Source organism: Glycine soja, chromosome 17, assembly GCF_004193775.1.
Source record: "Glycine soja cultivar W05 chromosome 17, ASM419377v2, whole genome shotgun sequence".
NCBI lineage: Eukaryota > Viridiplantae > Streptophyta > Magnoliopsida > Fabales > Fabaceae > Glycine > Glycine soja.
In genome coordinates this window covers 4,738,383-4,755,070 of record NC_041018.1, presented here as the reverse complement: position 1 = coordinate 4,755,070, position 16,688 = coordinate 4,738,383, and the positions used below count along the sequence as shown (strand labels likewise).

General features: G+C 29.7%; 1 protein-coding gene across 2 annotated transcripts; it reads left to right on the top strand.

The window, feature by feature from the left end:
* Positions 1 to 6,272: 6,272 nt before the first annotated feature.
* On the top strand, positions 6,273 to 12,195 carry LOC114392266 (homogentisate phytyltransferase 1, chloroplastic-like). 2 transcript variants are annotated; one of them, XR_003662276.1, is made up of 13 exons: positions 6,273 to 6,503; positions 6,603 to 6,650; positions 7,948 to 8,225; positions 8,366 to 8,449; positions 8,550 to 8,624; positions 8,994 to 9,077; positions 9,162 to 9,251; positions 9,762 to 9,863; positions 10,219 to 10,314; positions 10,463 to 10,534; positions 10,652 to 10,713; positions 11,500 to 11,604; positions 11,984 to 12,166. XR_003662276.1 is itself a non-coding variant. In XM_028353326.1 (13 exons), the coding sequence occupies exons 1-13, from the start codon at positions 6,440 to 6,442 to the stop codon at positions 12,023 to 12,025; spliced, it is 1,236 nt and encodes a 411-aa protein (XP_028209127.1). In that variant the 5' UTR covers positions 6,273 to 6,439; the 3' UTR covers positions 12,026 to 12,195. The 2 variants fall into 2 exon arrangements, 1 of the variants encoding a protein (XP_028209127.1); XM_028353326.1 differs by having other exon boundaries at positions 10,618 to 10,713; positions 11,984 to 12,195.
* The last annotated feature ends 4,493 nt before the right edge of the window (positions 12,196 to 16,688 follow it).

The window sequence follows — 16,688 nt, the reverse complement described above, 5'->3', positions numbered from 1 at the left end:
AGAACTTAGCAACAAAATGTGAATTATATCTAAAGAAACCATTAAGCAAAGTGTTGTTGGCGACATAAATGCGGTGATTGGTATTGAAAAGATTGAAATGAGGAGATTCATAGTATATATTTAAAGAGCAAACTTCCTTAGATCAAGAATTAAAATTGCTTATTCCAATCTTTTGCATGTTGAGGCTGTGTATCTCTTATATGGAAATCAAGCATTGGAAGCAACCAGAGCAAGTTCCAGCATAAATTATGTTTCATCTATTGAGCACCTACAAATCACACAGCACCGTCACATTCATAGTATTCCTTAGGCAATGTATGGCGTTTTGGACTTTGCTGATAAACTGTTAATGTTGAATCTGATGCTGATAAACTGTTGCGTTCTTGAGTGTTCCATACTAGTAAGCCTAACCTAAATATTATTGAATCTAAAACTAATCTAGCTACAAAAATGAAAAAAAAAAATAAAATATATATATATATATATATATATATATATATTTCCCAAAGAGTTTGATATTATGTTTGGATTTAGCTCTAAGTTACAAGATGTTTAAAGTGAGAAAGTGGGTGCTTAAGTTGGAGTGAGAACATGTGTAAAGTGAGAAAAGGACCTACATTTGCCTTTACTAGATTTGATTTCTTCTAAGGTAATAACTGAGAGAAGCTAGCCTTCTTTTTTATCATGAAAAGAGCTATTAAAAATCTTAAACACAAACTCCATTGCTTATATTTAACATCAACTACTCTCATGCAAATGAGCTCATTGGACCTGCGAATTTTTTTATCATATATGTTGATGAGTTCATCTACTTCAGTGAATAATCCCTTGCCTGCATATCCTGTAAGGAAAGTGTTATAATATGTTCCAATCCCATCAATGGCCATCTCTAAAGAAAAGAAAAAAAATCATTTCTAATAAATATTTTTTAACCTGATAATTTCTTAAAAGAAAAGAAAATAAAAGGGTAGACAAACATAAAGTTAATGCAGAGAAAATAAAACATGTTTTTCGTTCTCTTCCCGATGAGTTTTCATGATAATTTTCTCATGAGACTTACACCCTTTACTATAATGCAAGCAGAGTTGTAGGGTATATTAATATGTGTGGCATGTACTACAACTTGCAAGAAAATAAAGGGTTCAAGAGAATTCTTACTGAAAGTTAGAACTGGTTGGTTCCAAAAATTCAAATGGATATCCAGTAACTCATTCATGTGCCAGGTTAGTTGGAGACATCAATAATGCTTTCGGAAGGATGGATCATGCAAATATGTCGAGAAGGAAATTCAGTGGTTAAGCATGGTTTTTTTTTTTGGATATAGGCTGTGTTTGGATTTCTGTTCAAAAATTCGGTAAACAAATTTCAAGATAAATATAATGATCTATAAACTCAATTTTGCAAAAGAAAGGATATTGGAAGTGTTTTTGTATGCCTCATATTGGCCCCACAAATTTGTTTGCAATAATAGAACAAACATGCAAATAGCTATGTTACACAAAACTAATTAAAAACCAAGCTCAAAAGTTAGCTAGAACTTGAAAGTTGGAAATTAAAAATTAATTTATTAAATTACAAGATTAAAATTAACTATTGAAGTAACTGAAAAATATAAAATAACTAAAAAATAATAAAATCATGATTTATTTTAAAATGATAATTACAAAATTTGATAAATATATTAAGGATAAAAAGAAAGTAAATATAAAAAATTAGAAGTTACTGAAAAGCTACTAAAAAAATTGTTTATCAAATAATCAAATAACAGCTAATAAAAAAATTAAAAACTCACTAAAATTAAAATATCTTGTTAAACATAACATTAGTTTTTATCAGCTTTGTGTTGCTATTCAATTTTTGTTCCACGGCTTTAATTTTTATCATATTTATATTCAAAAATTATTGTTTATGTAATTTTTAAGATAATTATAATAAATTTAATAGTTTGTGAACCAATAATAGTATAAAATTAATTTAATTCTCACAGTGTCAATTCTCTAGTTCAATCAGTGATTTAGTTGTATTTTAGGCCTTGGCCCCTTTATTACAGTAGCTCTAATAAATAACATTTTTTTATGCTTTGCTTCTGTTTCTCAGCTAGGAGATCTTTGGGGCTGAGCCGTTTGTTAGGCTTTCTCATTTTCAGAAGAATGGAGTTGTTATTGGCACTATCTACGTCGTTAGATTTTTCCCATTACTCCAAATTTATCCTTCTTATGAAAACATGGTTTTATTGCACATTTGTACAGTTTCTGTTGCACACATGGAAGGTGAAAAAAAAAAAAAGGAAATAAGATTTCATTATATAGTGTACAATATACATATATTTCCGTTACACGCAAAGAGGTGAAAAAAAAATACAATTTTGTTGTATGATACAATAAAATTGTGTTTTCGTTATTTTTTGGATGGGGTTGGCTTTAGGTGGCGCCGAAGATGAAGATTGATGGCACGACGCTGTGCAGTTTGGGTGTGGGTTTGAGGCGAGGAGAGATAAAGTGAGGGGAAAGAGAGGGGGTGAGAACACTGGTGAGTGAGCAAAAGAGAAATTTCCTTTGGATAAGTAATGTCATTAGCAAAGTTGATAGTGACAATAGCACTGGCCCATGAAACAAACCAACAATAGGCCCAACAGAAAGCCCACCTTAAGTAAAAAGGAAAAAAAGTGCAGTTAGACTGGAAAAAAAAAGTAAATAAATAAATACATGTTATCTTAAAAACGTAAAAGGGTAAGAAAAATAAACATAAAAATAGAAATCAAATATGATTAGGAAAGGAAAATAAAAATGGGAAGAAGAATCTTGAGCCATCATGTTTTTTTATTTTATTTTAGTCCATTATTTGTTCATTCATATTTTATGATGTGTTAATTTTAATTTGTCTATCTTTACTCGTATCCTCATCTCTTGGTGAGTAAAGTATCTTTATTTTTATTAAACTACAACAAAGAGATAATAAATTTGTCTCTTACTGTAAGTCTTAACTATCAATTTACGCAAATATATAATGTCACTTCTTTTATTTTGCGTAACAATTTACATGTAGTATCACTTATCATCCTCTCTCCTTTTTTAAAGGAATTTATATCATTCTCTTTATGCATGTAAGAACTTATATTTCAATGTAAGTTTAATTTAGAAAATAAAATGATATTTCTTCTCTTATTTAAAATTGTTCTCTCATTTATTCAAGAAATATCTTTCATAATTAACTTCAAATAATGATTTGCAATGTTTATTGTATGATTTTTCATTCTGAAGAGTTACAAGAATAAGTAAGAGTTTATGTATATTCTTCTGTGTGATGTAGATTTTTATAAAATGAAATCATATAAAAGAAATCCTTTTATAATTAAAATAAACCAATATTTTTTTAAAAATAACATGTCTTTAAATTCTTTATTGAACTAAGGGGTGTGTTATAATAAAATTTCTCTTGTTAAACGGAAACTAATATTTTTACAATAATTATATTAATTTATTTTAAGAGTAAAGTAAATATTTTGAGTTATTAATAATTATATAATTAATTTAAGATAATTATTTTAAAATGCATGTATCAAGAGTGAAAGGAAATCAAGTTTCCATTAATTTGCATGTATAATTTATTGTTCCCGACGTTCAGAACCACAATTAATCACAGACCATGAACTTATCATTTATGAATCATGATCTATAAGCATGTATGATCAAAACAAATTAAGTTTAAGACATGTGAATTATATTGTCTTCAATGATTTATTTGCATGATGCGCAAAATTTTCAATATATAATAGTTTCTTTCCAAAAAAAATTGGAGGCAACAAGACTAAGTCAATATAAGATCGAGTTTAAGTAAAGTTTTTTATAAACACTAAAAAATTAAAAAGATTTATATATTTAATTAAATAAAAAAAAAGATTAATCTTTTGAAATATCAACAATTTACATAGCATAATTAAACTCACAAATTCAATGTTTTCCTAAACCAGTTTTCAAAAGACAAAAACTTTACTAACCCTTTCTAACTATACAAAATTAGTGGTGGTTGCATTTTTTTTTATTAATTTATCTTTCGACCAAGGTGTGATAGTCACCTCACCACGATATTTGCTTCAATTCAATATATATATGATAAATCATAAATGTGAAGGGTCAGAATGAAAAATGATTATAAAAGGCTAAACAATCAGCCTGTTCAAGCTTAGAGGGACATTTCAGTTTTGAGCAGTATTTGCAAGTTTGATGCAATCACTGTTGAACAATACTACAAACTATTGCTTTCGTTGAGAAAACGAAGACGAACCCTTGCAATGTTGGCTTGACGTTTATGGCAACATGAGACATTCTTAGATCCATTGGATAAGTTATTTATATAGCAACTGACAACTATATATAAAGTTCCTACTTTCTACCGTAATAGGTAAAATTTCCTTCATTTTCATAATTAAGAGGTTGCACAGTTAGTCGTCCGCTTAAATTCATTGTTTGCCTTTTCAAAAATTAAAATTACTCTAAATTGTTTGCCATTTTTATAATAAATTAATATGACAAATATGACGACATAAAACCTTTACTGTCAAAAGAGTTTCATGAGGTTACACTACCCATTTATTTTATGAAGATTCGTTTAAGACATGATGGAATGAAGATGTTTTAACACATTTAATGAGGTATATTAATAGTAATTAAACACTTTTTACATTCATTTAGATTTTAGGTAATACAATGATCACCCAACTCATTTTCAAAAGTGAGACTAACTAATGTTTGATTATTATTAATTCACTTGAGTAAATGTACCAAAATATCTTCATCCCATATGTGGTGAATGAATCCCTAAACTAAAAAAGAGGTAAAAGAATGACTTTTGAGTCACACTCAGAAAATTGATTGTTGTGAATTGTGACATGTGACTTGGACCCACAAATAAAGATACAACCTAAGTAAAGTTAAATAGTTGGTTGATACTTGATACCTCTCCTCTAAGGATGATGAGTTTTGTAAGTGTAATAACTTTGTTTTGTGTTTATGTTTAATTTTTCTTGATGCGCATTAAATAACTACTCCATAAAAATTAAAGAGCTATAAGTTTTATTGTAAGTCCATGAATACTGAAAAGATTACGTGAAAACATTAAATACATCTTATTTAAAGTATTAAATTGCTTTTACAAATATTAATTAATTTCTATTTTTATTTTTAACTTTGTTTTTACTGTACATCTATATCAACATATAAGTAAAGACCCTAAATTAATAACAGAAATATCAAACTTATAATAAAATTTTCAAAATTTTTCATTATATTTTTATTCCTTATTCTCTTCTTATTTTTCTCTTAAATGATAAAAAATATTGTCTCCTACATTATTATAAGATGTTTAAAAATTTACAGGAAAGTAGAATGATCCGATTTAATGATCATTTTGTTTGGAATGCATTAAAATGGGAAGATAAAAATGAATGAAGAAAAAAAATTCATTCCTTTGATAAATATGAATAGAATAATTTAAATCTTCTCTTATTATTCCTCCTACTTCTTTTGTATACTCCTTATAAAAATAATAGAGAGGAGCCCTCAGCAAAAAATAAAAAAAATATAATAATAATAATAATAATAGAGAGGAGAGAAAACGATTAGACAGAAACTCAAAAGGAGTTTTCTTGTAACTACCCCTTAAACTAATTAATTTGAGATTTAATTGTACTTTTACCCTCAGTTTTTTAATAAATTTTACTTCCAATAAATTAATTTGAGTATTTTATTTCTAATTTTTAAAAATACTTGTAATTTTTATCTTCTAGCTTAGCATCGATGTAACATATTGACATAAGTGTAAAAGTTGAAAGTAAAATTTACCATTTTTTTTTTTAAAAAAATAGGAGTAAGATTCACCTAAAAAATAAAAAATAAAGTTAAGGGTTAAATCTGTGAGAAAAAAATATAAAACATGAACCAAACACATTTAAATTTCTAGAAAGGAAGAATGCAACAATGGAGATGCAGTAGTATACGTATATGTTTGGTGGTGGAGTGGTGGAGCAGGGAGGCAGCAATTGTCAGGTGGAGAAGAGAATCTACTATTATAATATTCCACATTCTCATGATACGTGGCAATCTTGTTGGGCTAAATTACATTTGTTGTTTCCCTTCAAAATTATTAACGTGTAGAACATAATTTTGAGGACTAAATGTATAATAATTAGGAAGTTCAAAATTAAAATTAAAAATAAATATGAGATAAAAATGTAATTTTGCCTTTTTTGGAAATTGACGTATATACCAAAGAAATTAAGAATGGACAGCGGCACAGCACGTAGAGAAAGAAAGAAGAAGAAAAAATCTGTTTTGGTACTATAGTAAAAGTTGAAGTTGGGGAAGTATAAAGTGAAGTGTGGTGTTATTGGGTTCATGAAATTGAAATCTGAAACTGAACATCAGCCTCCGCAGCAGTATATATGGATTCACTGCTTCTTCGATCTTTCCCTAATATTAATAACGCCTCTTCTCTCACCACCACTGGTATGTCTTTCTTCATGCTCCTAATTTCTCGATCTGTCACATTCCTACAAAATTATTTTCTCACTAACACCAGCAAACGTTGTCCGTTGGTGCTGGCAGGTGCAAATTTCTCCAGGACTAAATCTTTCGCCAACATTTACCATGCAAGTATGTCGTCTAATTATCAGATATGCATATGCCTCCCTTCTTTATTATCATCATTATCAGGGGAAGTGCCTTTCTATATATATATATATATATATATATATATATATTATTAGTAACAATCATAATGACTCGATTTGACACTTAGTCACACACTTAAGGTTGTTCATTTCTCTCCAAGAATACATTGTGTTGGAATAAAACCAGTCATTTTCCATCAACCCAATGTGTTGTCAATTAGGTTACAAATATATATATATATATATATATATATATATATATATATATATATATATATATATATATATATATATATACTTCTTTTAAAATAAAATAAAATAAAAAGCCGAGAGAGAAAGAAGGGAGGTTGGGTGGCCAGTTAACTATGATAGTTACCGACTAGAAATTAAAAATAAAAAAGTTCAACTAAAAAATGTATCCAAAATGAGATATTCCCATTATAATAAGTTACTATATATTGTTTTTATTATTTCTTCGAATTTTGAATGTGGCGAAACTTATATGCACTTTCTTAAGTGCACTTCTCTGATAATTGGCGGTGTATGGCCAATAAAGATTATGGAAGTAAAATTGATCTGAGAAGAACTCTAGAATTACCTAAGGAATTGGATCAAAGTTTTATCTTTTCAACTACCGTGGCGTCTTTTAGCAGAAGGAATCACTTTTACCATTTGCAGATGGAACAACTTGACCAATTATGTCCTGCATTACTAATTTGACTTTACAAAGCCTTGGAAGTATTGAATTGACGTTGACATGGAAATGATACTTGTGCCCTAACTTTGAAATCTTATAAATTAAGGAGTCATCTTTTAATCATAGCAGTAAAGTAACAGGAAATATGGAAAATCTCGACGGTTGCTAGAAGCATGGGTGCATAAAAATCTTTTTCTCTGAGCTGACATAGGTTATGGGAAGAGCATTATATATAGTATGCAATTGTGATAATCCAAAGCATTTCGTTGTCAATTGGTAACTCTGGGATGTTTGCCCCGCCCGCAGCAACATTCTTGTGTTTCCATTGAGAAGGGAGCATTGGTGATAATAGTCTTAATCAGTTGAATCTCTTATGTCTATCTATATAGTGAGAACAGTATATGTATTGGTAGAGCGGCAAATAATTTTTACCCTTTCCAGAAGTTTGGACATCGATTATAAAACTCTCCCTGTATATGTTTTTTTTTTTAACTCTGAATCTGATTCATTCTAAAATAAAAGTGTTTCTATTTTTTATTATGCATGGTCATTGATACTAACATCCAACATTTTGGTGCTCTAGGTTCTTATGTGCCAAATGCTTCATGGCACAATAGGAAAATCCAAAAAGAATATAATTTTTTGAGGTTTCGGTGGCCAAGTTTGAACCATCATTACAAAGGCATTGAGGGAGCGTGTACATGTAAAAAATGTAATATAAAATTTGTTGTGAAAGCGACCTCTGAAAAATCTCTTGAGTCTGAACCTCAAGCTTTTGATCCAAAAAGCATTTTGGACTCTGTCAAGAATTCCTTGGATGCTTTCTACAGGTTTTCCAGGCCTCACACAGTTATTGGCACAGTTAAGTTCAAGTTTTTCTAGAACTAATTTTAGAACTAACCCTCGAATACTTATACAATTCATTTGCACAAATCACTTTTCTGGATGATAGTAATATTCTGAAGGTTTTAAAATGGCTCTCTTTTTCTGTGTTTGAGCAGGCATTAAGCATAATTTCTGTGTCTCTTCTTGCTGTTGAGAAAATATCAGATATATCTCCATTATTTTTTACTGGTGTGTTGGAGGTGAGACCCTAAATATATGTTGTTTCTATTTAAATAGCCAATTGCTCATCCCCTCTAACTTCACCAATACTTTTTTACTTTTTTTTTTTTTATGTTTCAGGCTGTGGTTGCTGCCCTGTTTATGAATATTTATATTGTTGGTTTGAATCAATTGTCTGATGTTGAAATAGACAAGGTATGAAAGTTATTAATAGAAATCTGCATAGCTAATAAATTATTCTTTTTCCAATGTTATTCAGGCTTCTCGATTGTTCCAGTAAAAAATATATATAAATGATAGTGAAAGAATTGCTCATTTATCTAAATGCGGATTATTCATATACATACAGACTAAGTGCATTCAAGAGTCCCTGTGCTCACATGCACAATCTGAGCAGTTTGTATAATTTTGATCATCGAAATCTTGTTTATATAATAGTTTATTAAGCTTCCCCGATTGTAGACTTGGATGTTGTAAAAAAAATGCAACCTTTTACAGCTTACACATTTTTCATAGGAACTACCATTGTATTATAATTGATCCGTGCTTTGAGTTTCATTGCAGATAAACAAGCCGTATCTTCCATTAGCATCTGGGGAATATTCCTTTGAAACTGGTGTCACTATTGTTGCATCTTTTTCAATTCTGGTACCATGTAGATTCATTTGTTTTTTCAAGACAAGATTTACTGACAGGATGTAAAGAGGCTTATTGTTTTATTCTTTTCGACAGAGTTTTTGGCTTGGCTGGGTTGTAGGTTCATGGCCATTATTTTGGGCCCTTTTTGTAAGCTTTGTGCTAGGAACTGCTTATTCAATCAATGTGAGTTATTTTGAATTGCGTTTAAACTTCCTTTCTCCCCTCATATTATTAAAGCCCTAGTTATGATATGTCTCAATTTTAAAATTGTACTTGTTCTTGGTTCTGTGTGGTACTTGCATTGTCAAATTTCATGGCAATAAATGTCGAATAATATCTGTTTCTTTTGTTTCATTTACCTTTTGGAAGAAAACTTTGCTAACTGGAGGTAGGATTTTTTAGTTGAAACTATGTAACACTGAGATTCATATTTTAGCAATAGCAATTAATCAAATGGTAAATTAAGAGGACAATAGCAGAGCTAGCTGAATTGATTTTTCTCATAAAACATTTAGTTGTGTTTTTGCTTGTTATTGAGTACTTCTGATTTTCTGAAACTATATCCCTGGGTAGATTTACTCTATACGTGTTCAATCCTAAGGGTAAACAATATCATATGTTTAATGGCAAAAACAAAAGCTTCATTTTGGAAAATTATTTAATAGTGACAGTATCATTTTTGCAAATTTTCAGGTGCCTCTGTTGAGATGGAAGAGGTTTGCAGTGCTTGCAGCGATGTGCATTCTAGCTGTTCGGGCAGTAATAGTTCAACTTGCATTTTTCCTTCACATGCAGGTTTTGTCCTTTAGCTAATTGTTCTTTGTAAAGACTTCTACTTCTGGACGAGCATGCATTAGCTTTTGTATACTTAACAGCAATAACAAATCTTTATCCCAAATTTTCATGTTTTGCTTTGTTGGATTCATGATAAACTATTCGAAACCACCCTCTGTATGAATTAATCTATTTTCACCATCTAGTCCTAGAAAGGCATATATTCTCTAATAATCTTTCCAGAGTATTAAACTAAGACGAAAGGAAAAATTTAAAGGAACAACTGCATTTTAACAATAGTGTTGGCAGTATGGTATTTGACTAGTATATCATAATTGATATTTTTTGATTGCTAATTCATGTAAAAAATGTCCAGACTCATGTGTACAAGAGGCCACCTGTCTTTTCAAGACCATTGATTTTTGCTACTGCATTCATGAGCTTCTTCTCTGTAGTTATAGCACTGTTTAAGGTAAAGAGCTTTAAATTCTTGTAGTATATGTTTGTTTTCACCATCAATTTTTTTTGTCCAATGTGTACCTAATGTAAAATGTTGGGTTTCTATATAGGATATACCTGACATTGAAGTACCTAATGCAAAATGTTGGGTTTCTATATAGGATATACCTGACATTGAAGGAGATAAAGTATTTGGCATCCAATCTTTTTCAGTGCGTTTAGGTCAGAAGCCGGTATGTTCTTCAAATGTACCATCTCAGAAGAATTAGTTGTGTCCTCCTGTATTCCTTGGTTGTTACTAACTACTCTTTGCCAGGTGTTCTGGACTTGTGTTACCCTTCTTGAAATAGCTTATGGAGTCGCCCTCCTGGTGGGAGCTGCATCTCCTTGTCTTTGGAGCAAAATTTTCACGGTATTTGCTTATTATATTAGTCATTACCTGTATATGCTGCAGTTATAGGTGTGCTGTATCTTCCTTCCACTTAAGCAGTTATTTCCCTGTGCCAGGGTGCTAGGAGATGGGTTGTGATTTTGATTAATTAATTTAGATTACTGAGTTGCAAGGAAGTTGATCTATATACTTGCCTGCCTTCTCATGCTGTGTATATTAGTTGGCTAATATCAGCATTTGGCAAACTTGCCTCCCTTCTTGTGCTGTAATTTTTTACTGTATGTCGGATAATATCAAGAGGGAAAGCCTCAACACAACAGTAAGGTTATTGTCTTGTGACCTGGATGTAACAGGTTCAAATCTTGAAATTAGCCTCTCCTCTTGCAGGCAAGGGGGAGGCTACCTTCATCTACCCTCCCCCAGAGCCCACTAGAGTCTTGTGCCATTTGGCAATTGTCTTTTTCACAGTTGTCTTCTGAATTACTGAACTGAGGTGCTCCTTCACTGTTGCAAATTCAGCAGAGTTTACTGGAGGGCAGCAGACTCAAATTTTGTTTAATATTATCAGCTTGTAATATGGCAAATATCTATACTAGAATAAGGAAACATATCTCTAGGAAAGCTGTCTATGTTTGCATAGAATACTCCAATTTTTAATCTTAGGTAAAAATTGATCTTTAAAGGAGATATTCTTTGGGAAGAAAGCTTAGGTCTATTATTGTTCAGATTGATACGAAGCAACTGTAGACTTGTTTTTTTTTTTTTTTTTTTGCAATCTTTGAAATTTATTCTCTGCCCATGTGTTAGGGTCTGGGACACGCTGTGCTGGCTTCAATTCTCTGGTTTCATGCCAAATCTGTAGATTTGAAAAGCAAAGCTTCGATAACATCCTTCTATATGTTTATTTGGAAGGTAATTTTCAACCTTAAAGACTGTTTATCATTTCATTATCTAGAATCAAGATCATTATTCAAAAAGAAATAGGTAATAGCTATCTGATTATTTTTACCGTTTTGAAAAATAAGGGTTGTTTGATTTATAATGTCTTTCAAATTCCAATTGAAGTACATAACACTAGGGAACATTAGCTACAATGAAATTATTTTTGGTAACATGAATTTCTATGGCTAAGTTGGTGAACTTAGTCATATTATTGATTGAATTTTATCTTCTGGTGAAAAATTCAACTTTGTTCAAAGCACATGACATGTGGGAACAAGAATTATTGCCAGTTTATTTGTACATTTATTGTTTGCTCTATCTTGTACTGATGCCTTGTTTCTTATTGCAGCTATTTTATGCAGAATACTTACTCATTCCTTTTGTTAGATGAGGATGCATCTGCATTATTGACTTGAAAATTAGTTTTGTTTAAATGGTGCTGCCTTTGTCAAAGGCAGGCGTTGAGTCGCTACGTTAGTTTTAAGTTTTTAATTGCTAATTTAAATGAAGAATTATTTCTTTTGGGATGAAATTTTGTTTACTGCTTTGTTTTCAGTGGTTTCTCCAATGATTTTTTCAACTTATTACTATTAAAAAAAAACTAAAAAACTAACAAACTAATGGTTCAAGCATCATCATTACTTCTAAGATAATTTCATTTTTTAACAGAATTATGTGTCTTGAAAACAATACTAGATGCAATAACTTTGAATATTTATAAATATGGACTTTATATAGGAGAATTATTATCTAATCAGTGATTTATTAACTTTTAATTCATATAACAAGTTTTACGGAATATAATAAGAAAAAAAAAAACTCACGCGGAAAAGAAAATCAAGCAAGAATAAAGATCAAACTAACTAGTTTTCAGCATTGTGGAGGACATGATTAAGGCAAGGAGACATACTTATTTTCATGGCATTGTGGAGTACTGCATTTCTTTAGCAGAAGCGTTACTTAGATGCTCTATTGTATATGCATATGCCCAAACTCACTATAACAAAGTGGTGGAGGAACCGCTAAGTTATCCCACTCATTGAATATGGCGTCCTGGCCTTTTCATCTGGTTTGGAATAATACATCATGAAATATCAAACTAACAAGAATATAACAATTTACACACTTTGTTAAATCAACTGAGTTAGTTAGATTATATTGTCAACTAACAAGTTTTCTATGTAAATGCATGAATAAATTTTAAATAAAAATGAAAATATATAAGAAATAAATTATATTAGAAATGACTTATTTTTCTTAATGAAGATTACATTTTATTAAAAAGGACAAATTAAATAATAAATTTTTTATGATTGATGAAGAAATTATAAAAATTTGATATGGTACGTTAAGATTCTAAATGTAAAATTTAATTTACATTTAAATTAAGATTAGTTAAATTTAAAGTAATAGAATGAGAAAAAATAATTCCATCTCATTTAAGAGTGAGATTTTTTTATATGTAAGGATTGAATATGATATTATGTAATTTACTACTCACACGTCCTGTCTAACTAATTGAACATATTTAAGAGTGAGAATTTAGATTTATATTTAGCTAGTGGATATTATACTGGTAAAAGTTTGTAAACAAATGAAATTGTTGTATTATCCAAATTTTTAATTCTCAATTTTTTTAGATATTTTATTGGATATTTTAACAGGTATACATGGGAGTCTAATCCTTGAATCTAGAGGGTTGGTTAGTTGGGTAAAGTTGTTTCTAAAGTGAATTGAAATTATAATCTGTTACAAGCAAATTTTTCTTATATAAGCCAGTGTGGGCTTCGCACAAAACACCTAAACCTCTAAAGCCATTTGGGCCTAACAATAGCCCATATTATGGACAGTGTCATTGGGTTCAATCGGACAAATATATTTTAGTGTCGTACTTTTATTTTCTAAAGGTACTCAGTATAGACATAAAATTGAAGTTCCTGAAAGCAATGTGATATGTCAGCAAATCAGCATGCTCCATGATGCAAAACTTCATAATGGGGATGGAGAAAGCTCTTCATTTGGGGTCCTACAAATACAACGGCAAATATGAATCAGTATCAGGGTACTCAAGGAAAGGGTGGTTGAAAAAATTAGTAAATAAAAAATTTGCGCATGCTTATCAGGTCAGTGGTTTCATATTTATCTTTTTTTTTTTCTTTTTTCTTCTCTAATCTGTAACTTGTGAGGTTGGTGTAGTAATTTGCTTCCAACAATTCACAACTGACTTAGGTTCCTCCACATGATTTTCATGACGGACAAAGAGTTAAAAAAAATTGATTTAATTAGCCGTCTTCATTTTGGGTGTGTTAGGTAGGTATTTGACAAACACAGTGGAAATGCTAGCAAGAAGTTGGGAACTTAAAGTTAACAAAGGTTGTTAATTGAATAAAATTAAGTGTTAGACTAGTTGACAGATGAAAAATGATATAAAAGAATATATTTAATTACTTAACCATAATAACTTGAGATTTGGTAATTATATATATATATATATATATATATATATATATATATATATATTGCTTTTGGTATTTTAAATTATCTATCATCTTAAAAAATTACAATAATATTTTTTTCAACTTTACTTTCATTTCTAAATACTTTTTATTAAATGAAATGAGCTAATATGAATAATTTTATATTATAATTTTGATAATTTATATTATAAAAATGATATTTGATGAGAGCAAGAGAGAGTGTGTTAAGGGTTTTTTAAATACAAAAAAACGGATATATGAAAGATTTTAATAAGATGGTTATGATATAAAATTATAAATGAAAAAGTAAATAACCCTAGAAACTTATAAGCTCAAAAACTACTATAAAGAATCATTCGAAAAGTACTACAAAGTAGTAAATTAAGTTTTTACTCCTATCTTAGTTATATACATTTTTAAGTTAGTCAAATAATTAATTTAAAAAATAACTTATTTATCTTGTTAAACATACTTTTTACATGATGAGTTAATGGAAAAGCATATTATAAAACTAAAAAAACTATTGACTTTTTATTTTATTTTTTTACCACAATCAATCAAATGTTGTATCTTTGCCTTGGCTTATAGATTGTTCAGTTGGCATTCCTGATTTTCTATCCTTCTCCTGTAACGGTACAAAAAAGGCAACCTGTTATGTCATTGTAACTTGTAAGTAGATTGAGTTTAATCATATACCATTTGCTGCATTACCACAATAATTCTTAGGCTTGAAAATCTTGTGGACCCGAATATCTAAAATAATATTGATACCTAACTGTGCTTTAATGGATTGATCATATAAGTTATGTAACAATGTTTTTGCATTCCCACTGATGGATTGAGAGGCACTGTTGAAAAATGAAAAAGGTGGGGACTAGGGTAGTGGAATATCTACATTGCATTAGAGGACAAGAAAGAAAATAGGCGACTTGGAAAAGTGTATGCTATGTTCATCTCACTTTCCCCCAAATTTACAAAAGTCGTATCTATTAATAGAAAATCAATGATCTAGATCTTCAACACATTCATTTCTTTTTTCTTATTATCCTCAAATTATTTTCCTATATTCTAAACTATATCGATATAATGTATCGTTCAATATCCGAATTGGAATCTTCCAAAATGAAAAGTGGGCAATGAAATGACTCCAAAAGAGCATAGGCAGATAAAAATGAGTGCTTACACAATCACCAGAAATTCCTATTGGACGTGCTTTGCTTTTTAGCGGCAATAACACCCTCTTTGGCTTTGCTTTTCTCTTTAATGCTTTTATTTTGTGTGGAAGTATAGCTTCATAAGTTAGGTTTGCAATGCCCGAGACAACTAATTAGGTCCAACAAAGGTACAAAAATACAACAAAGTACATTGGCATGGATGAATTCACCAAATGCATCATAACTTAAGAGTTAAGAGCATGCATACTTGTGTTATGGATACATGCAAGTCACATGTAACAAGAAAAAACACACCATTTGCTATTGTTTTCCACAAGAGGGGCAACCCGTGTGTGTCCTCTGGCGTACCCAATGGGTAATTGCGAGTAATTTAAGGAGGAGAATGAAAAATAAGAATGGGATTAAGGGAGACTCAAAGGACAATCAACTTTTGGTGGTAAATGGTCATTAACATGGGGGCACGCATGATTGGACTTGGACCAAGAAAATCATGCTTTTTGCTCACCAGAAAGAGGAAAAACAAATTGCAGACAAAACGTACAAGAATTACCACGAAAATAATCCCTCAAAGTCGTACGGATTTGAAAGGAACTTAAGAATATGTTTTTAATTAATACGTCATACTCATATAATTTTTTTTATTAAAATATATTTTTCGTCCTCATCAATATTAAACTATTCAAAATTTGTATGTGTAAAATTTTTATTATATTTTTCGTCCTCAAAAAATTGTTTTTTTATTCAGACATAAATTCGGATAAATTTAAACTTACAACCATAACTTTATATTAATTATGTATGTAATTGATGTAAATGTGACATTTTTAAATTTAAACTTACAACGATAACTTTTTATATCGGGTGTGTATATAACTGATGTATAAAAATAATGCATGTAGGTTCAAATATTTGAATCTTATTCTTAACAAAAAAAATTATGCATTTTAATTTTATGAAGACAAAAAAAGTATCAAAAAATTTATAGAAACAAATTTTAAATATTTTTATATTTTTTATGATAAAAAATATATTTTAGCCCTTTTTAAGAGTGAGAACCTATGTTAGTTATATTATAAAGAAAATATTGTTAATTATTTTAAGAAAAAAAATTCTAAAAAATTGTTTTTTTTTTCAAATAAAAAATAAATTAAAATAAGACCACCTTCTTATACTCTTGTCATAAGATTGGTCCAATTAATAATGAACAAATTCATATTCAAAACGAATGTGAACTTAACTCTGGTTGTCATCTTGTTAGTAAATAATATATAAATATTTTTGTTAATGTTCTTTAAACCTTGAGAAATGTTATCACCCAGAAAAATCTCACAATCCAGCTCACCTAAACGTTCTATGAACAAGCCTTCTTATACTCCGTACATCAGTTTATATTTTGAGAATT

Coding starts and splice junctions, on each gene's coding strand:
- LOC114392266 (XM_028353326.1), top strand. CDS start 6,440: ATGGATTCACTGCTTCTTCGATCTTTCCCTAATATTAATAACGCCTCT. Junction 10,535..10,617: donor TGCGTTTAGGTCAGAAGCCG/GTATGTTCTTCA, acceptor ACTCTTTGCCAG/GTGTTCTGGACTTGTGTTAC. Junction 11,605..11,983: donor TCTATATGTTTATTTGGAAG/GTAATTTTCAAC, acceptor TTCTTATTGCAG/CTATTTTATGCAGAATACTT.